Raw genomic sequence first — 21,871 nt, 5'->3', positions numbered from 1 at the left:
AAATGAAAGGATGACTGCCCCAAGAGAACTAATAGTTCAAAGAGTAATCTCATACCACACTGACCTGACTGTAGAACTCCATTCAGTGAGTATGTATTTAACATCCCAGAACTGCTTGCTCCAGAAGTTTCACCAAGCAATGAATTTGGAGGCTCTTCCTTAACTTGTATTAAGGGATCCCCAGACTGGGGCAATAAAGGGTTACTGTCATCCAGTCCATCCTCACTTTCATCACTATAAATTGAAGAATTATGAGTCCACAATCACAGATGACCCAGCAAAACATTTTATGGTTAGCAGAATGAACACTTTACAAAGCAAGCTAATCCACTGATTTATTATGTTTGAGAGAAAAAAATCATAAAATACTTTAATTCTAAATTCTACAGGGGTAATGGGAATCAGAAATATGGTCAAATATGACCTTAGGAAGATGGAATCACATACCTAGAAATATTCCTGTTGAAGATGGCTGAAGTTTGTCGAAGGAAATGATCCAATCGGAGAGCCCTCTCCAGGTACTGAAGATAGAGGGGCTTTGCCAGCTCAGTGCAGCCGCCATCGTCCCCGGCACCCAACTCCGAGGCCATAGAACAAATCTGTCTTCATGCACAAGGGTCTCCGACTACACTGCTGCAGAAGGATATAAGCAGTGAAAGATAAAATATTATTCAGTGACCCAGGAGGTGGTGCAGTGGATGAAGTACTGGACTCTAGAACATAAGGTCATGAGTTACTGGAGTTACATGAGCCAGTGTGATGCTCTGGTTCCCTTTCGTTATGGTATTTTTTAAAGATGAAATACCCCTTTTATCTTGCCTACTTTATTTTATTTTAATTTTTTTATTATTACCTTTATTTTATTTACTGGACAGAGACAGCCAGAAATCGAGAGGGAAGGGGGTGACAGGGAGAGAAAGAGCAACACCTGCAACATTGCTTCACCACTTGCAAAGCATTCCCCCTGCAGGTGGGGACTGGTGCTTAAGCCTGGGTCCTTGTGCACTGTAACATGTGCGCTCAACCAGGTGTGCTACCACCTGGCTCCCACTTTATTTTTTTCATCGTCAGGTCTTCACACTCTGGGCTGATTATGAGGGAGGAGGGGTGCACAGACAAGACTACAGCACCAAAGCTGCTCTAGTGTAGTGGAAGCCAGGCTCTAATCTGGGTTGTACACATAACAAAGCAGGCACACTATCCAAATGAGGTATTTTGCCAATCCCTTGCCTACTAGCTTTCAATGTAAAGAGATATCAGATATTCTAAAACACATGTTAGCCTGCAGAAAGATAATGGTAAAGTTTTCAATACACATTGCCTCCTAATGCAAAAGCTAAAAGGATGAGAAATACTGCAATATGGACAAGGGAGATAGCACAACTTTTATACAACAAGACCTTAATGGCTGAGGCACAGAGGTTCCCAGGTTCAATCTAGGGGCTGAAGCCTGGGTCCTGGTGTATAGGCTCTACTGCATGAGCTGTCTCCTAGGATCTTTAAATATGTTTTCTGTTAATTTTCCTAATATATAATGTTTCTCTTAAAGGATGTTAGGAATTCTCCCCTAACTGACTTATAGTGAACAATTCCCTATCCAAATCACAATTGATTTGTTTGTTCCTCAAAAGTTGACAAACTGACTCATAGGGCTGAAAGGCTGTGGGGCAAAACCATTTTTGACTATCAGCAGCGTATCAGAATCAGAGGGCTCTTAAAACTGAAGGTGCTAGTGGTCCGGGAGGTGGCGCAGTGGATAAAGCATCGGACTCTCAAGGATGAGGTCTTGAGTTCAATTCCCAGCAGCACCTGTACCAGAGTGATATGTCTGGCTGATAAAAAATCAATAACTCTAAGTATAAACTACATGGCTAACAAAATAGTAGAAGATTCAAAAACAACTATTTTCAAAGCTAATTCCTCAGTAAGTAGACTGACTATATATATGATATAAAAACCAATTTGTCCAGGACAGATCACATTACTTCAGTGGTCTCACAATGCTCAATGCTCAATTCACAACCCTTTATGATACCCACCAAACACCAATACTGTAGTATGAGCCACTTCTGAATTGCCTTTGTAGCATATGGTAGTCATGATGTGTCCTCTAATTTCACCAAGGCTAAGACTAGAGGTTACAAATTCAAATTCCAAGTTTTTGTTTATTTTTTAAAAAATATTTATTTAATCCCTTTTGTTGCCCTTGTTTCATTGTTGTAGTTATTATTGTTGTTGTTATTGATGTCATCGTTGTTGGATAGGACAGAGAGAAATGGAGAGAGGAGGGGAAGACAGAGAGGAGGAGAGAAAGATACCTGCAGACCACCTTCACTGCCTGTGAATCGACCCCCCTTGCAGGTGGGGAGCCAGGGCTAGAGCCAAGGTCCTTATGCCAATCCTTGCACTTTGTGCCACGTGGCTTAACCCGCTACGCTACCGCCTGCCAAGTTTTTATTTTTATTGTTGTTGGGGGGAGGGGAGAATGGAGTACTAAAATTATTGCTGGGGCTCAGTGGCTGCACAACTCTACTAGTCATGGTGTCTTTCTGTTCTTGTCCACCTCCCACGCCCCCTCCTTTGATAGAGGTGAGAGACAGAATAAGACAAAAGGGAAGACATCTGCAGCATTTTTCCACCACTTATGAAGCTTCCCATCAGCAATTATGGACTGGGGGCTTGAATCTGGATCCTTGAGCATGGTAACATGGGTACTCTACAAGTGCACTCTTCAAGACTGGGAGCTACTCTCTGTTCCAATCCAACTTTCTAGTTCTATTCACAACTCTGGCTACATCTTCCCAGATAATATTCTTTTTTTTTTTCCTCCAGGGTTATCATGGGGGTTCAGTGCCAGCACTACAAATCCACTGCTCCTGGAGGTCATCTTTTTTCTATTGTTGTTGTTGCTGTTATTTTTGTTGCTTCTGCTGTTATTGTTGGATAGGACAGAGAAATTGAGAGAGGAGGGGAAGAGAGAGAGGGGGAGAGAAAGATAGACACCTGCAGACCTGCTTCACCACCTGTGAAGAGACCCCCCCCCCCCCCGTAGATGGGGAGCCAGAGAATGAAATGCAAGGATCCTTACACTGGTCCTTGCATTTCACATTATGTGAGCTTAACCTGGCGCACCTCCCAGATAATATTTTAATCTATGTTAACTATCAAGCTCAAGCAAAAATTATTAAAGTCATGAGCCCCTAGGAACATAACTAAAATAGACTTCCTAGCTTCCTACCACCCTAAAATCCCACTTCTGGAACCTGCTCTATTCCTACTTTCTGATTCCTGTTTATTAAAGAATTTGTCCTACTTCATATCTTAACTGCCTTTCTGACACCAAGTTGCAGATGCTAGTTGATGATTACATCCTGAACTCTCTGAGCAGATAACCTCACCAATGTGTCCTAGAACTGAATCGAATCGCACTTCTCAAGAGCCCTACCCTACTAGAAAAAGATAAGAAACAGGCTGAGAGTATGGATTGACCTGCCAATGTCCATGTCCAACAGAGAAGCAATTACTGAAGTCAGAACACCCACCTTCTGCACCCCAAAAAGAATTTTGGTCCATACTCCTAGAGGGGTGTCGGGCATTAAGCCAGCCAGCGCCCCCCCATCCTGCATTGCTGATAGTATGGCCTATTTACATAGTCATTGTTTTGCCTGAAAGATTCCCACCCATTGATCTATCTTCTTTCTACCTGAGACCCACCCTGCCTGCAGGGTAACATTAATCCCACCAGTTAAAACCATTGCAATAGTTGCTAAGGAAGTTCTACCTTCCCAGCGTGGCTTTTTCCTTTCCCCACCCCCTTTCCTAGCCATTTCCATTTCTGACTTGCCACTTCCGGTTTTATCGTGTAAAAGCCACTTCTGTTTCTGGTGTCTCTCTCTTCTGCTTCCCGACCTGGAGGAGGTCAGGCGTGCAGACTGGGAGGCGGCCACCGGCCATTGCTGCTGCTGAACTCATGCCCAACTCTGGGGCGCCCCGCATGAATAAAGATTTGTATTGCTACTGCCACAAGCTTGGTTCCTGGATGATCTCTCTCTCCAGCGACACTAGTCCAGCAGAGGGGGAGAGATGTGATGAGAAGATGACTAGAGGACTCAGAAACCCAACTCTATCAGGACCCTGACAGAGAAGAGGGAAAAAAGGAAAGACTCAGAAGTAGTAACAAGTGTAGGTGTGACTTGAAAGGACCATAGAAATAAGCAAAAATATATATATATATACATATACATACACACACACACACACACACACACACACACATACAGATAGACAGATAGTTATAGACATAATAGTCAATGCATATATGTGACTAATAGTGGAGGGGATGTGGAATTATGGTGGTGGGAATGGTGTGGAATTATATCCCTGTTGTCTTATAATTTTGTAAATCAATATTAAATCACTAATAAAAAAAATGAAAGCATTAAAATTAGAGCTAATATTCCTTTTGCCTTCAATATACTAGTTGAGTGCTAAGTCTTCTCCAAAAGGAATTCCAAACCTATCTGACAGTTTTTTGGGAAAGTACTTACCAGAGTATTGCAAAGAAAGTCAAATTGGGAATTACTAATCTAAACAGACATCTAAAGAGTTCAGTCATAGATGCCTTTAATTACTAAAAGCAAGGGAGACTGAATAATTGTTACGGAAAAAGACTTTCAGAGTTAGAGCTCCAAAGTCACAGGTTTAATCTCTCACTACCACAAGCCAAAGATGAATAGTATTAAAAAATAACAATAGGTCCAGGCCATAGCGCACCTGGTTAAATGAACATATTATAGTGCTCAAGGACACAGGTTTAATCCCCTGGTCCCCACCCGCAGGGGGAAAGTTCACGAGTGGTGAAGCAGGTCTGTCTCTTTATCATTCTCCCTCTTTTATCTCCCCCTCCTTTTTGAATTTCACCCTGTCTCTATCCAATAATAAATACAAAATAATAATCCTGGGGGCCAGGTTAAGCACACATGGTGCGAAGTGCAAGGACCGGCATAAGCATCACCTATATATAAGTATATAAGTAAGGTAAATAAGGGGCTAAAGTAAGGTAAATAAGGGGGTAAAGCAGGTCTGCAGGTGTCTAACTTTCTCTCCCCTTCTCTGTCTTCCCCTCCTCTCTTGATTTTTCTCTGCCCTATCCAGCAACAACAGCAATAACAACAAGAGCAACAAAAATGGGAAAAATGGCCTCCAGGAGCAGTGGATTAGTAGTGCAGGCTCTGAACCTCAACGATAGCCTGGAAGGGAAAAAAAAATCCCTAAATTTACCAAAACCAGTATAGAAAAGATTTAATTAAAAGTTGCAGTTCTTATGAAAAGAACTATAGCTTAGGGGCTGCGTGGTGAACAGACCTGGCAAATTGTTTGTGTTAATGTACAAAGATGGGGAGTTGGGCGGTAGCTCAGCTGGTTAAGTGCAGGTGGCACAAAGCGCAAGGAATGGCTCAAGGATCCCAGTTCGAGCCCCCAGCTCCCCACCTGCAATGGAGTCGCTTCACAGGCAGTGAAGCTGGTCTGCAGGTGTCTTTCTCTTCCCCCCCATCTTTCCTTCCTCTCTCCATTTCTCTCTGTCCTATCCAACGACAATGACATAAATAACAACGATAATAATAGCTACAATAATAGATGGAAAATTCCTGAAAATAGTGGAGTCTATATATAGCAAACCTACAGCCAACATCATACTCAATGGTGAAAAACTGGAAGCATTTCCCCTCAGATCAGGTACTAGACAGGGCTGCCCACCATCACCATTACTATTCAACATAGTGTTGGAAGTTCTTGCCATACCAATCAGGCAGGAGCAAAGAATTCAAGGGATACAGATTGGAAGAGAAGAAGTCAAACTCTCCCTATTTGCAGATGACATGATAGTATACATGGAAAAACCTAAGAAATCCAGCAAGAAGCTTTTGGAAATCATCACGCAATACAGTAAGGTGTCAGGCTACAAAATTAACATTCAAAAGTCAGTGGCATTCCTCTATGCAAACACTAAGTTAGAAGAAATTGAAATTCAGAAATCAACTCCTTTTACTATAGCAACAAAAACAATAAAATATCTAGGAGTAAACCTAACCAAAGAAGTGAAAGACTTGTATACTGAAAATTATGAGTCACTACTCAAGGAAATTGAAAAAGACACAAAGAAGTGAAAAGCTATTCCATGTTCATGGGTTGGAAGAATTAACATCATCAAAGCCATATACAAATTTAATGCTATCCCCATCAAGATCCCAAGCACATTTTTTAGGAGAATAGAAAAATTGCTACAAATGTTTATCTGGAACCAGAAAAAGATCTAAAATTGCAAAACAATCTTGAGAAAAAAGAACAGAACTGGAAGTATCACACTCCCAGATCTCAAATTATTATAGGGCCATTATCATCAAAACTGCTTGGTACTGGAACATGAATAGACACACTGACCAGTGGAATAGAATTCAGAGGCCAGAAGTAAGCCGCCACACCTATGGACATCTAATCTTTGACAAAGGTGCCCAGACTATTAAATGGGGAAAGCAGAGTCTCTTCAACAAATGGTGTTGAAAACAATGGGTTGAAACATGCAGAAGAATGAAACTGAACCACTGTATTTCACCAAATACAAAAGTAAATTCCAAGTGGATCAAGGACTTGGATGTTAGACCACAAACTATCAGATACTTAGAGGAAAATATTGGCAGAACTCATTTCTGCATAAATTTTAAAGACATCTTCAATGAAACGAATCCAATTACAAAGAAGACTAAGGCAAGTATAAACCTATGGGACTACATCAAATTAAAAAACTTCTTCACAGCAAAAGAAACCACTACCCAAACCAAGAGACCCCTCACAAAATGGGAGAAGATCTTTACATGCCATACATCAGTAAGAGTTTAATAACCAACATATCTAAAGAGCTTGCCAAACTCAACAACAAGACAACAAATAACCCCATCCAAAAATGGGGGGAGGACATGGACAGAATATTCACCATAGAAGAGATCCAGAAGGCTGAAAAACACATGAAAAAATGCTCCAAGTCTCTGATTGTCAGAGAAATGCAAATCAAGACAACAACGAGATACCACTTCACTCCTGTGAGAATGTCATACATCAGAAAAGGGAACAGCAGCAAATGCCGGAGAGGGTGTGAGGTCAAAGGAACCCTCCTACATTGCTGGTGGGAATGTCAATTGGTCCAACCTCTGTGGAGAACAGTCTGGAGAACTCTCAGAAGGCTAGAAATGGACCTACCCTATGATCCTGCAATTCCTCTCCTGGGGATATACCCTAAGGAACCCAACACATCCATCCAAAAAGATCTGTGTATACATATGTTCTTAGCAGCACAATTTGTAATAGCCAAAACCTGGAAGCAACCCAGGTGTCCAACCACAGATGAGTGGCTGAGCAAGTTGTGGTATATATACATAATGGAATACTACTCAGCTGAAAATGGTGACCACCGTTTTCAGCCAATCTTGGATGGACCTTCAAAAATTCATGTTAAGTAAAATAAGTCAGAAACAGAAGGATGTATATGGGATGATCTCACTCTCAGGCCGAAGTTGAAAAACAAAATCAGAAGAAAAAAAAAAAAAAAAAACCACAAGTAGAACCTGAAATGGAATTGGCATATCGCACCAAAGTAAATGACTCTGGGGTGGGGGTGGGTGGGTGGGGAGAATACAGGTCCAAGAAGGATGACAGAGGACCTAGTGGGGGTTGTACTGTCATATGGGAAACTGGGGAATGTTATGCATGTACAAACTATTGTATTTACTGTTGAATGTAAACATTAATTCCCCAATAAATAAAAAAATAAAACAAGGGCAACAAAAAAGGGAATATAAAAAAAATTTTTTTAAATGTACAAAGACCTACCTCCCACTGCATGTCTCCCTGTTTCCCTGATTCTTTCTCTCTCTCCAATAAAATATAAATAAAGTAAAATGATTATGGCCTTAAATCATTTCTTTTTTTTTTTTCCTCCTCCAGGGTTATTGCTGGGCTCGGTGCCTGCACCATGAATCCACCGCTCCTAGAGGCCATTTTTCCCCCTTTTTGAAATCATTTCTTTTTGTAGTGTTGGGGCCTCATACATGAGCAATCCCAAAGGTCTCTAGCCAATTTTTTCTTTTTGTAATTTTTAAAAATGTTTATTTATTTTCCCTTTTGTTACCCTTGTTTTTTTATTGTTGTTGTCGTTGTTAGATAGGACAGAGAAATGGAGAGAGGAGGGGAAGACAGAGAGAGGGAGAGAAAGACACCTGCAGACCTACTTTCCCGCTTGTGAAGCTACTCCCCTGCCAGTGGGGAGCCATGGGCTGGAACCGGGATCCTTAGGCCGGTATTTGTGCTTTGTGCCACCTGCACTTAACCCGCTGCACTACCACCCGACTCCCCAATTTTTTCTTTTAAACTTCAGAGACAGACGAAGAGAAAGCAAGAAACTCAATAATACTACTTCACTGCCCATAGAGCTTCCTCTGATGTTAGGGTGCTTTGATGTGGTGGAGGGGCTCAAACCTAGGGTCTAAAACATGGTTAGGTAAGTGCTCTACCACACGCATTAGCTCCAGTCCCAGCTTTAAAACATGAAAAGGACTAAATGTTATCTGTAGCAGGCTGTGGACTATAGCTTATCATATATGAATAAGGAAATTATAATATCCAGAAGTTATTTTAAAACTATTAACAATAAGTAACATAGTAAAAATTAATAAGTAGCTCGATTTTAAAATGAACATGATATGAATGAATATCCCTCCTGCAGCGGAGAAACTACTCAGCTGATAGAGCTGAAGACTTGCATGTTTGAGACTCAGTTTGATACCCAGCACCATATGTACCTTACTGGTGCTCTCTCATTATTCCCTCTCCCTTCTGCCCCATCTCTTATGGAATATATTTTTAAAAATCTTACAAAACAACATGGGAGTTGGGCGGTAGCGCAGCAGGTTAAGCGCATGTGGCGCAAAGCACATGGGCTGGCTTATGGATCCCGATTTGAGCCAACTCCCCACCTGCAGAGGAGTCAATTCACAAGTGGTGAGGCAGGTCTGTAGATGTCTATCTTTCTCTCCCCCTCTATCTTCCCCTCCTCTCTCCATTTCTCTCTGTCCTATCTAACAACGACAACATAAATAACAACAACAATTAAAAAAAAAAAGGGCAACAAAAGGGAAAATAAATATTAAAAAATTTAAAAATAAATTTAAAAAAACACTACTCCATAGAGATATACCAAAGGCAAATAAGCACATAGAAAGAAAGGTGCTTTATACCAACAGTCATTATAGAAGAGCAAATCAAAACCACAATTAGATAATGTAGCAAGGGGGCTGGGTGGTGATGCAAATGGTCAAGCATACACATTACAAGGACCCAGGCTCAAACCCCAGTCCCCACCTGTAGGGGGAAAGCTTCACAAATGATGAAATAGTGCTGTAGGTGTCTATCTCTATCCCTCTCAATTTCTGTCTCTATCTAATATATATATATATTAGCATGAACTTGGTTATAATGTGTGTGAGTGAGTACAAGCATGTATTGCTGGGTCATTTAGTGTCTGTTTATGTTTAACTTTTTGAGTAATTAACAGACTTTTCCAAGATGGCCACATCATTTTACATTCCCATCACTGTATTGTAAGGTCACTGGTTTTTCCACATCTTTGTCAACAAATGCTCAGTTTGGGCTATGGTAGAGCTGGAGATTAAACCTGAAGTCTCATGCTAAGAAACAAGGCATCTGCAGCCCAATACTGCACAATACTTTGAATAGTCAAGTATGAAGTTCAGAGTTCAATCCCTGGCATGGCAAGTGCTTCCAGAAAGAATGAGAGAGAGGTAGAGAGAGGGGGAGGGAAAGGGGGGGGAGGGAGAGAGAGAGAGAGAGACAGAACTAGCTATTTTACAAAGGCCCTCGTATCCTCATACTGTACAATCCATTTGTATATTAAAATATCCAGAAAAGGCACATATGTTATGGTTGCCTTGGGCAGAGGGCAGATGATGAGAAGTCACTGCTAATGTTTAAGGGTTTCTTCCTGGGCTGATAAAAATGTTCTAGGCCAAGGTATTATTGCAAATCTGTAAATACACTAAAAGCATACATATACATACATATTTAGATACCAGGAAGTTTAAGATTTATCACTTCTAAAAATAAATATATAGTTAAAATATAAAGGGGGAATCTGGGCAGTAGCACACCAGGTTGAGTGTACATGTTACCAAGTACAAGCATCCAGGCTCAAGTCCCTTCTCCACCTGTGGGGGAAATTTTTGTGACCACTGAAGGTGATCTCTCTCTCTTTTCCCCTATTTTCCTCTTCCCCTCCAAATTTATCTATCCTATCAAATAAGTAAATATTTTAAATAAATAAAAATAAAGGAGGCCCAGAAGACAATACACTTCGTGGAATATCCAACTTGCTGGCAAGGGGTCCTGAATTCAATCCCTACCAGAAAAACACACAGCTGTTCTCTACCTCTACCTCTCATTAATAAATCTTTTTTGTTTTTGTCTTTTTTTTTTTTTTGCCTCCAAAGTGAAAGGATAGAAAATTATCACACAATCTATAGGAACACTAAAAAGGGCAGGAACGGATCAGACAGTAGCGCAGTGGGTTAAGCGCACACGGCGCGAAGTGCAAGGACCGGCATAAGGATCCAGCTTCCAGTTCCCAGATCCCCACCTGCAGGGGGGGGAGTCGCTTCACAAGTGGTGAAGCAGGTATGCAGGTGTCTATCTTTCTCTCCCCTTCTTTGTCTCCCCCTCCTCTCTCCATTTCTCTCTGTCCTATCGAACAATGATGGCAAAAATAATAATAATAATAATAATAACAACAACGATAAACAAAGGCAACAGAAGAGGAAAAATAGCCTCTAGGAGAAATGGATTCATAGTGCAGGCAAAACCGTGGAGGAAAAAAAAAAAAAAAAAGGCACGAACAGCCGAGGCTCGGTACCAGAACTATGAAACCAATGCTCCTGGCAACCTTTTTTTTTTTTGAATAGGACAGAGAGAAATTGAGAGGGGAGGGGAAGGTAGAGAAGAGGAGAGAAAGACACCTGCAGATCTGCTTCACCACTGGCGAATTGACCTCTCTGCAGGTAGGGAGCCTGGCGCTCAAAACAGGATCCTTGAGCAGGTACTTTGTACTATGTGTAGTGCTCCACTGCCCAGCCTCAATAAATCATTTTTTTTGCCTCCAGGGTTTGTACTATGTGTAGTGCTCCACTGCCCAGCCTCAATAAATCATTTTTTTTGCCTCCAGGGTTATTGCTGGGGCTCAGTTTCTGCACTATAAATCCATTGCTCCTGGAAGCCATTTTTCTCCCTTTTGTTGCCCTTGTTGTTGTAGCCTTATTGTGGTTATTATTGTTGTTGTTGATGTTGTTCGTTGTTATATAGGACATAGAGAAATGGAGAGAGGAGGGGGAGAGAAAGACAGGCACCTGCAGACCTCTTCACCACCTGTGTAGCTGGGGAGACGCCCTGTAGGTGGGGAGCCGGGAGATTAAACCCAGGTCCTTCTGCCGGTCCTTGCACTTTGCACCACATGTGCTTAACGTGCTGCGCTACCGCCCAACCCCCCCCAATAAATCATTTTAAAACGAAAAATTGCAATACTTGACAAATTTAAATCCTATACATTCAAAGGGTTCTTAGAAAATCATAGCAGTCATGTAACATCTCTAAAACAGAGGACCCATCATTCAAGATATAGTTGTGTTAATTACCCATTTACAGTGAAGACCCAAAAGGCTTACATATGTTTAATAACTTACTATGGAATTCTATTCTAGATAATCTAACCTGAAAGAGGATCACTTGAGAAAGCATCAAGATAAGACTAGAATCACTCCAGGAACCCACCAAGCCAGGGGTTAGTACAAATATGCTGGCTCAGAGAAGGGTGTAGGAGAGATTTCTGGGGATAAAAGTTTATATATACTTGGGACCAGCTGGGCCACAGAGTGCTGCTTGGCTCAGCTCTAGCTGAGGGTAGAGCAGGGATTGAGCCCAGGACTTGGGACCCTCAGGGTGTGGGAGTCTCTTTCCATAACCACTGTGCTATTTATCCCCCACCCTGTTTTATCTCTTGGTCACAATTGAGTGATTAAATTAAAAAAAAAAAAAAAACTACTTATAGTTAAAAAGTCCTCAGGTTCCCATAGCCTGCAGGGAAGATAAAGAACATGTGAAAGTTTAACAGCCACTGTGTTTCACCTCAGGGATTGAGATAACATTGAAACAACTGTTTTTTAATATTTTTTTATTTTATTTATTCCCTTTTGTGGCCCTTATTGCTTTTTGTTGTTATAGTTATTGCTGTTGTTATTAATGTCGTTGTTGTTGGATAGGACAGAGAGAAATGGAGAGAGGAGGGGAAGACAGAGAGGGGGAGAGAAAGACAGACACTTGCAGACCTGCTTCACCTCCTGTGAAGCAACTCCCCCACAGATGGGGAGCCAGGGGCTCTAACTGGGATCCTTAGACCAGTCCTTGCACTTTGTACCACCTGTGCTTATCCTGCTGTGCTACCGCCCAACTCCCAAAACAACTGTTAATTTCCACAACTGTGAACTCTTGAAGTACCTTACTTAGACACAAGTCAATCCAGGCAAGTATGATTAGTGGACTGAAAAAAACTGAGAGGAACCTTATAACACACCATATACAATGGTTAAACCAAGAAGAAACTAGGACAAAAATCTCAGATAAAAGCCCCCCAAAGGTAGAAGCATGTAAGAATGAAGACAACATTCAAACACTAATTGAGGTATTAGTCACAGGAGTGAGGAAAGTTTTTGAAAGTAATATCATCAGAAATGGGGAAAAAACAAATGAGACTCTGAAAGAAAACAGTAATTATCTCAAGCTAATTAGCTGAAAGCTGAAATAGCTGAGCCTTAAGCACAAAAGTTGAACAAGCTAACACAGTACCAGAACAGGGTAACAAAATAGCTGAGGGGAGAAAACAGAGCTGAAAACAGAGGGGAGAGAGAATAGAATAAATGAGGCTGAAAACAGAATTAGCAAGATCAAGGATGAATTAGAGAAACTAAGTAAGAAATCTCAAAAAGAGATTAAGATACTGAAAACAATAATAGAGACATATGGGATGACTTCAAAGAAGTAATATACGCATTACAGGCTTACCATAGGAAGAAAGAGAGGGAGAGGAAGAAAGCATTCTACAGGACCCAATAGCTGAGAACTTGTCTAGTCTAGACAACATCAAAGACATAAAGGTTCAAGAAGCCCAGAGGGTCCCAAACAGAATAAACTCAGACCTAAAGATACCAAGACATATCATATTTAGAATGCAAAGGAATAAGGATAAAGAAAGGATCCTGAAGGCTGAAAAAGAAAAACAAGAGTCACCTACAGAGGAAAACTCCTAAGATTAGCCGCAGATTTCTCCACACAAACACTACAAGCCAGAAGAGTATGGCAGGTTATCTACTGAGTGTTCAATGAGAAAGGCTTTCAACCAAGACTACTTATCCTGCTAGACTTGTGATTCAGAGTAGATGGAAGCATAAAAACCTTCTCTGACAAGCAGCAGTTGAAAGAATCAACTACCACCAAGCCTGCCCTGAAAGAAGTTCTGAAAGGTTTCCTATAAAAGGTCAGACCACCATAAATATGTCATATATCAGAACACTCCAGAAATCCACAAGTATGGCGTTAAAATATCTTCAAGCTTTGATATCAATAAATGTAAATAATCTGAATTCACCTATTAAAAGGCACAGAGTAGGAAGATGGATCAGAAAACACAACCCAATAATATGCTGTCTACAGGAAACCCACCTAACTCAACAAGACAAACACAGACTCAAAGTGAAAGGATGGAAAACTATTACACAAGCCAATGGACCACAAAAAAGGGCAGGAACAGCTATTCTCATATCTGACATGACAGACCTTAAAATAAATAAAATAGAAGATAGGGATACTTACTTAATGCTCAAGAGGATTAGTAAAGAGGAACTAATGGGGGCATCGGGCGGTAGCGCAGCAGGTTAAGCGTACATGGTGCTAAGTGCAAGGACCAGCTTAAGGATTCCAGTTGAGCCCTCAGCTCCCCACCTGCAAGGGGGTCACTTCACAAGTGGTGAAGCAGGTCTGCATGTATCTTTCTCTCCTCCTCTGTCTCCCCCTTCTCTCCATTTCTCTCTGTCTTATCCAACAACGACATCAGTAACAACAATGGTAAAAGCCACAACAATAACAAAACAATAAGAACAACAAAAGAGGGGGAAAAAAAAAAACAGCCTCCAGGAGCAGTGGCTTCGTGGTCTAGGCACCCAGACCCAACAATAACCCTGGAGGCAAAAAAAAAAGAGAGGACTTAATGATTATTAACATCTATGTACCCAAGGAGAGGCCATCTAAACACATCAAACATCTACAGCAATATATTAACAGCAACAAAGTGATAGTAGCGGATTTCAACACCCCACTCTCAACTAGACAGATCATCTAGGCAGAAAATTAATAAAGAAACAAGGCAGCTAAACGAAGAGATAAATAAACTAGAACTACTGGACATTTTCAGAGCCATTCACCCCAAGAAACTGGAATACACATTTTATTCAAGTCCACTTGGGTCTAGAAAATCTGATCCTTAACCCTTGTCCTTTGACTACCAAAAACAAACAAGGAAACAAACAAAATGAAGTGTTTGCAAGGTTAGACTGCAAACAAGATTATCCAGCATTAATGGGTTCAGTTCCTGAGCAAGGCATTAAAAATATTTAATCATTTTGTTTATCTAGTCTATGGGTGGCTATTTGGGTTTTAATTTCTCTGAATAACCTGAGAAAAGTACTTCTAGGTCATAAGTAAATATCCTAAAGAAACTGCCAAACAATCCCCTAAAGTAGTTCATTTTACACTCCCCACAGCAATGTGTGAGAGGCTCAGTTTCCTTCATCTATTATCAACATGTAAGTGGAGTCTCTCTGTGGTGTGAATGCCCATCCCTGATGAGAGGTCAGCACTTTCTTTTTTCTTTATTGGGGTGATTAATGGTTTACAGTCAACAGTAAAATACGGTTCAGCACCTTTTTTACTTTAAGATAGACAGGGAAGTAGAGAGTATGAGAGAGACCATAGCACTGAAGCTTCCTTCAATGCAGTGGGTATGAGCTTGAACCTGAGTCACACAAATGGCAAAGCAGCACACTATTCAAGTGAGTATTTCATAGGGACCCCCACTTGCTTATCAGTAACTTTGAGTAACTTCCTTTATGAAATGTCTATTAAAACTTTTTGACCACACTTGAAAATTGCTCTCTTTTTATGATTTGGATAAAGCCCTGTATCTATTGAATATTATAGATATAATTGCTCTGTCAGACATGTATTATGACTTCATGTTTATGATTAGAATACTCATTACTACTAAGCTATCTATCCTGCTATTCTGCCCTAATTCATCCTTAAATTCCCTAATCAAATCCAGAAAGGTTGCTGAAGACACTGACAAACTCAGCCTAAATTTAAACAGAGGTTGAGAAGTGAGGCACATGCCTTGTTATATATACAACCCAGATTTAAGCCCTGGCCCCACATGGGAAGTGCCATAGTACCAAAGGAAGCTCTGTTGTTATGGTTTCTTTTTCTCTTTATCTGAATGAAAGTCAGCATGGCAATGGTAAAACTACACATGTGCAAACACCAGACTCCATAAAAAATAATGAAATAAAAATTATATGAAAAGATGGGGGGATAGCATAATGATTATGCAAACAGACTTTTATGCCTGAGGCTCTGAGGTCTCAGGTTCAATCCCCCACACCATAAACCAGAGCTGAGTAATGCTGGGGGAATATATATATATTGGGAAGTGGCTGAGCAGATGCATAAGGTCCTGGGTTTGATCCCTAGTATCACCCTCTCAGTGAAAAAAAAAAAACAAAAAACTAGTAAGGCCAGCAATATAGCTCACCTTCACAGTGTGCTGCTTTGTCATGTGAGCAATCTAGGTTCAAGCTTGGCCTCCACTACATTGAAAGAAATTTTAGTGCTGTGGTGTCTCTCTCTGTCCATTAAAAAAAAAAAAAAAACAGATGGACACAAAGTTTATACTACCTGAAAGTTATACTTACTGAAGCAATGCACCGCGTTACCACCTTCAGAGGGAAAGCTTCACCAGTGGTGAAGCAGAACTATAGATGTCTCTCTGTCTCTTTCCCTCCCCTTCCCCTCTCAGTTTGTTTCTATCCAATAATGTGAATAAAATAGGGGCCAGGAGGTGGCGCACCTCGTTGAAGGCACATGTTACAAGACTCCACCTGTAGGAGGAAAGCTTTGCAAGTGTGAAGCAATGCTGCAGGTGTCTCTGTCTCTCTCTCTTCCCTCTTGATCTCTGGCTGTCTCTACCCAACAAATAAAGATAATTTTAAAAAAATGTTTAAATTTTTTAATTTAATTTTTAAAAGGATTATTTATTTTAAAAAGTTAGGCTTACTCAACATTATTGTTGGGGGACATTTTACCACAAACCAGGAACTAGGTTCAAGCCCCCAATCACTACATGGAAATACCATGCAAAGGTGAAGCTTTAGGAACTTTGCAAATTGTGGAGCAGTGCTCTGGGAAAGAGAAAAGTAAAGAAAATAAAGTCTGTTTTGAGCAGTGTGCAGGAATGAAACACTGTCAGGAGAAACAAAAACAAGAAGTCACAGTTATCAAGATGGTACTGTTTTGGTAAAAATACAAACAGTACAAAAAGAGACCCACAATTACATGATCACAGTAACTCCCAACTTTTGTTATATAATACAAAATAATACAAAGTTTACTGGGGAGGCAGGAATAACTTAAACCCCTACCTCATACCATATACAGAAATAAGTATAAACTTAAAATGGCAAAGTTTCTAAAAAGACAAAACAAAAAGCTTATCTTTGTGACTATATACTAAGTAAAAATATTTAGGACACATAAAGCATTAAGCTTAAGCCAAGTCAACTTCATTAATATTAAAAATCTGAATAATGAAAAGATTATTAATCATGTTTTGCTTGGTTATTCTTTACAGTTTATAACAGAAAAAATCTGCCAAAGACATTGCAAACAGTATGCTATCAGGTCACACAGCCCCTTTTACACCAAGACCAAGATCTTCTAAGACAAATGTCACAACCTTAGACTGGCGGAAAATATCACTTGACTAGTATGCTGTTTTTCTAGGCGCTCTACTACTGCATTGGAAGTTTACTCTCTCTGCCTCACTATCTATCTCTATCTACAACAAGCAAGCATATATATCACAGCCTTACAGCAATCTTAGGAAAGTCTGATGGCTCTCAAGGCCATTTAAATTTCTACAGAAGATCCTGTTGCAGTTTCTCTTTTGCAATTCACATTAGGATTCAATTCCCAGTCATGGTCCTTAAAAGAACTTTTCAAACCAGTCTATATAACAGATACTAAAAGCTCCCATAACACAAACTGAGTAACCAGCCTCCCTTAGTAATAGAATAAAAAAGAATAATTTCCCTAACTCATCAGTACTTTATAGGAAGCAACAATGTATTGCAAAGTGACCCCTGAAGAAACTGAGGGTGCACATTACCATGGGTAAAGATCCAGGTTCAAGCCCTCAGTCCCTACCAGCAGGGGAGATGCTTCACAAGCAGCCAAGCAGTACTCCAGGTCTTGGTGGGTTTCTCTCATTCTCGACCTCACCCTCTCTCTACCAGAGAACCCTCTCTCTCTACCAGAGCACTCACTGATGAGCTATGGCTTATGGTGGCATGGGGGATTGAACCTGGGACCTTGAAACCTCAGGCATGAGTCTTTTTGCATAACCACTATGCTATCTACCCCCGTACTCTCCCTCTCTTTATCCCCCCCTTCCCTCTCAATTTCTGCCCCTATCAAATTAAAAAAGTTTTAGGGGGTTGGGCAATAGACAGCGGTTAAGCGCACATGGCACAAGCACAAGGACCAGCATAAGGACCCGGGGTCCCCACCTGCAAAGGGGGGGCAATTCACTTCACGAGTGGTGAAGCAGGTCTGCAGGTGTCTCTCTGTCTTCCCCTCCTCTCTCGATTTCTCTCTGTCCTAGCCAACAATAATGATATCAGTTAACAATAATAATAATCACACCGACAAAACAAGGGCAACAAAAGGGGAAAAAAAGCCTCCAAGAATAGTGGATTCGTGGTACAGGCACCAAGCCCCAGCAATAACCCTGGAGGTAAAAAATAAAAATTTTTAAAAATACTGAAAGACTGGAGAAAGGAAGGGGAGGGAGGGAGGGATGGAAGAAGCTGGGGGTTAGGGACAGCCAAAAAACCAACATGTAACTTTTGACTCCCCCAGTGGGCAAGAAGCATAGCTCAGTTCTAGTTTATGGTGAAGCAGGGAACTGAACCTGGGGGCTTCAGACACAAGGGTTTGTTTGCATAACCATTATGCCATCTCCTCCATCCTTGAGCAGTTTTTAAGAAATATTTATTATTTTTTAATTTGATAGTACAGAAATTGAGAAAGTATAGAGAAGAAAACACCTACTGTACTGCTTCACATCTCCTAGCTTATACTTGTCATCCTAAACATGAGTCCCTTCCACTCTGAGAACATCTTACCTGAAAATAAAAGAAATACCCTAACTGCCACAAAGACCTCTGGAGCATTTTATAGTATACATAACAAAACTTTTGGATAGCATAGTGGTCATACAAAAAAGCCTTTATGCCTAAGGCTCTGAAGTCCTAGGTTTAACCCCCAGCACAACTATAAGCCAGAGCTGAACAGTGCTCTGGTAAGTAAATAAATAAATAGGGCAGGTGGTAGAGCTCACACATTGCTATACAAGACATAGGCCCCAGTCCCCACTCCCCAACAGCAGAATGGAAGCTTCATGAAGAATGCAAATGTGTTGGAGGTTTCTCCCCTCCCCATCCCAGCCTCTAGTAAAAAGAAGAAAGTGGCTAACAGGAATGGTGGAGTCAAACAGACAACTAGCCCAGAAATAACCCTGGTGGCAAGGGGAAAAAAAAAAAAAAAGCATGCCACACCTATTCAATTCCCATACTATTAGTGATCTCTTTCTTTTTGAAGTCTGTATTTATTATTGCTAGAAAGAGTAAGAGAACTAGAGAATCACTCTGGTATATACGCTGCTGGGGAACAAACTTGGGGCTTCATATTTGAGAATACAATGCTTTATCAACTATGCCACCTCCAGATCACTCTTTTAATTTTTAATCTTTATTTATTAGATAGAGATAGCCAGAAATGGAGAGGGAGGGGAGAGAGAGACAGAGAGACACCTGCAGCACTGCTTCACCACAGAAACAAAGCTAAGCTAAACTATAAATGAAAAGAATTTTGCTTTCTAATCACTGGATATTTTCAAGTTAAATCTGTGATGAATTTCATTATTCTCTCTTAACTATTCCACATAATCTGCATGAGGCAGATGCATTTACATTAGGCATTTTCTTTATTCAAAATCCTTGTAAAGGGCCAGCAAAATACTTCACTTGGATAGTCTACTGTTTTGCCACGAGTGTGTCATCCAGGTTTAAGCCCAGCCCACTACATTGAAGGAAGTTTCGGTGATATGGTGTATCTATCTATCTAGGAGAAAAAAAAAGTCCTTGTAGAGATTTGGAAGATGGTTCACCTGGTGAAGAAGGAACTAGATTAGAGACAAAGGCAACACATGGGAGCACCATGGATGGCACCAGGGGGAGCTCCATAGATGGTGGAGTGGTGCTGAGGTGTCTCTCCTCAGACTCTCTCTCTCTCCATATATTTGAAATAAAATGAAGAGGAAAAAAAAAAAAGTTGACCAGGAGTAGAACTGCATATGCTTGAGTGTCAGATACCATCACAAATAATTCAAAGTGTTAATCAAAGTTCTTTGATTCTGTTTTATCAAATACTGCTGTTAAGGGTGGAGGAAGAGTGTTGGTATGCTTCTAAAAACCCCTTCTGTTTCATTAGTTTAATCCCCTCTGCTTAACACTATTCTATTTACATAACCACTTCATTCTATTTACATAACAGCTGTTAACAAGCACCACCCTCCCTCCAGGGCATTGGTGGTTCAGTGGTAGAATTCTTACCTGCTCCGCTCCCTCTCCTTGTCACACCCTGATTTTCACCAGTCACTTTTCTCTCCACCCTCTCTGCGTCGCATCCTGTTCCCACCCTACTGGGCTAGTATATTTATAAGGACAAGACTGTAGTTTTTAGTTTAGCTTAGCTCGGCTTAGTTTGTGCTGCATCCTGCATGAATAAAGAGATACTACGTACAACCCAGTCATGAGTCCCTGGTCGTCTGTTACCCGCCCGTGAAGGCAGCCCGGCGAAAACAACATATGGCGCCTACAACGTGGGACTGGACCTGCGCAACTACCAGATAAGTGAAGACTTTGCCTACCTATGCACTATGGTCTTCTCTTCTACTTATGAAGAGGTTTGCCAAAGCCTCTACTGTTTCATCATAAGACAGTTAGTCTGTCTCTGGAACATTTTGCTCTGGGCCACACTTTGTTTCCCTGACCAGGAACTTTGGTTTCTTGTGACCCTAATCATAGAGCTTGGGAGATGCACTGAGATTTCTCCTTGGACTTTCTGGATTCCCTCTCCCATGTTTCCTGAGGAAAAGGACTACATTTTGCTCCGGGCCACAATTTGGTTCTTTATGACCGTGATTGTAGACCTTGGGATATGCATGGGGATTTCCACTGGGACTTTCTGGACTTCTTCTCGCATGTTTCCCATGGAGAAGGACTACTTTAATTTGAGGAGCGTTCTCCAGTACCCTGGCAGTCCCCAAGAATGGAGACACGTGGTTAGTTCTACTCTCCTGATTGGATTCTTTCTTCGATGGGAAGACACTTTTAAAAATGGGTGCCTGAAGCAATCCAGCAGGAACAGTCAGAAGCACCCCAAATGGAATTTCGAGGAGCTTTTTGGACTAGGACCCCCTCCAGGGACTCTTGATGCTACATGGTGAGATCTGTTTCGTAAGAGAGTGATTTGAATGACTGAATTTTTGTTTGACATTGACTTAAAAAAAAAAAATGCTGGACACAACCATGATTTCTAGAGACATCCAGAAACAACCCAAAAAATTGTTTTTTCCTCCTTTGATTTCTCTTTTTACGTCTTGGCATAAATCTGAAACGTTTAATCCTGAAAATTGTATGAGTTATGGGCAGGGAAGTTAGTGCAGTGATTATGTTAATTATTCTCATGCCTGAGGCTTCTACCGTGATTCTTCTGTTTACCTTTCCACATTTTATTGAGTTTAAACTGTTTAAACAACCTTAAAATCATACTAGAAAGGACTTCCAATTATAATGGAGCTATCAATTATAGTAAACTTCTATTCTGCTACAAGTTTTGTTTGACAAGTAAGTGAATTTCAGCTGTCAAGTCTTCACATGAAAAAGCATCTACTCAAATGGAATTCCCGGAAATCCATTTGGACCCCTGTTCTCTGACATCGCCCACAAGATGGAATGACTACAACACACCCCCGGAAACCAATGAGGTGACCTGGCACGACCTGAAGAAACAGATTCACAGACTCCAAAGCTCACTTTCTACAGAAAAGCTGAATTCCAGTGGCCGACATGCCCCATCGAGACAGACGTGCAGCGTTTCATCCCCTGGCATTTTCTTCCATGGTCATCTACTTTGGACTGACACCTCCATCGGACTTACTGGTACACGCTGCTGTGTTTCTCAAAGACTAACTTCAGCCAATTGCCTTGAGACTTTATAGACCATGTCCCCTCGCCTGCAGGCTCTGTTCTCAGAGGCAGAAAACTTCCCCTCCTTATTAGGTTATGCCCATAGAGGCAGGAAACGCCCT

General features: G+C 41.0%; 1 protein-coding gene across 2 annotated transcripts in view; it reads right to left on the bottom strand.

The window, feature by feature from the left end:
• The window catches only part of INO80 (INO80 complex ATPase subunit), a 143,933-nt gene that overhangs the window by 104,045 nt on the left and 18,017 nt on the right, over positions 1-21,871 (bottom strand). For both annotated transcript variants that reach the window (XM_060175111.1, XM_060175110.1), the window contains 2 exons: positions 448-633; positions 65-234 (listed from right to left, as the gene is read on the bottom strand). In XM_060175111.1, coding sequence (XP_060031094.1) covers positions 65-234; positions 448-590 — 313 coding nt within the window. In that variant the 5' untranslated portion in view covers positions 591-633. The remainder of the gene's footprint in view (positions 1-64; positions 235-447; positions 634-21,871) is intronic.

Source organism: Erinaceus europaeus, chromosome 16, assembly GCF_950295315.1.
Source record: "Erinaceus europaeus chromosome 16, mEriEur2.1, whole genome shotgun sequence".
Taxonomy (NCBI): Eukaryota; Metazoa; Chordata; class Mammalia; order Eulipotyphla; family Erinaceidae; genus Erinaceus; species Erinaceus europaeus.
Note: the sequence above shows the minus strand (reverse complement) of the source record. Positions and strands in the feature narration are given on the sequence as shown.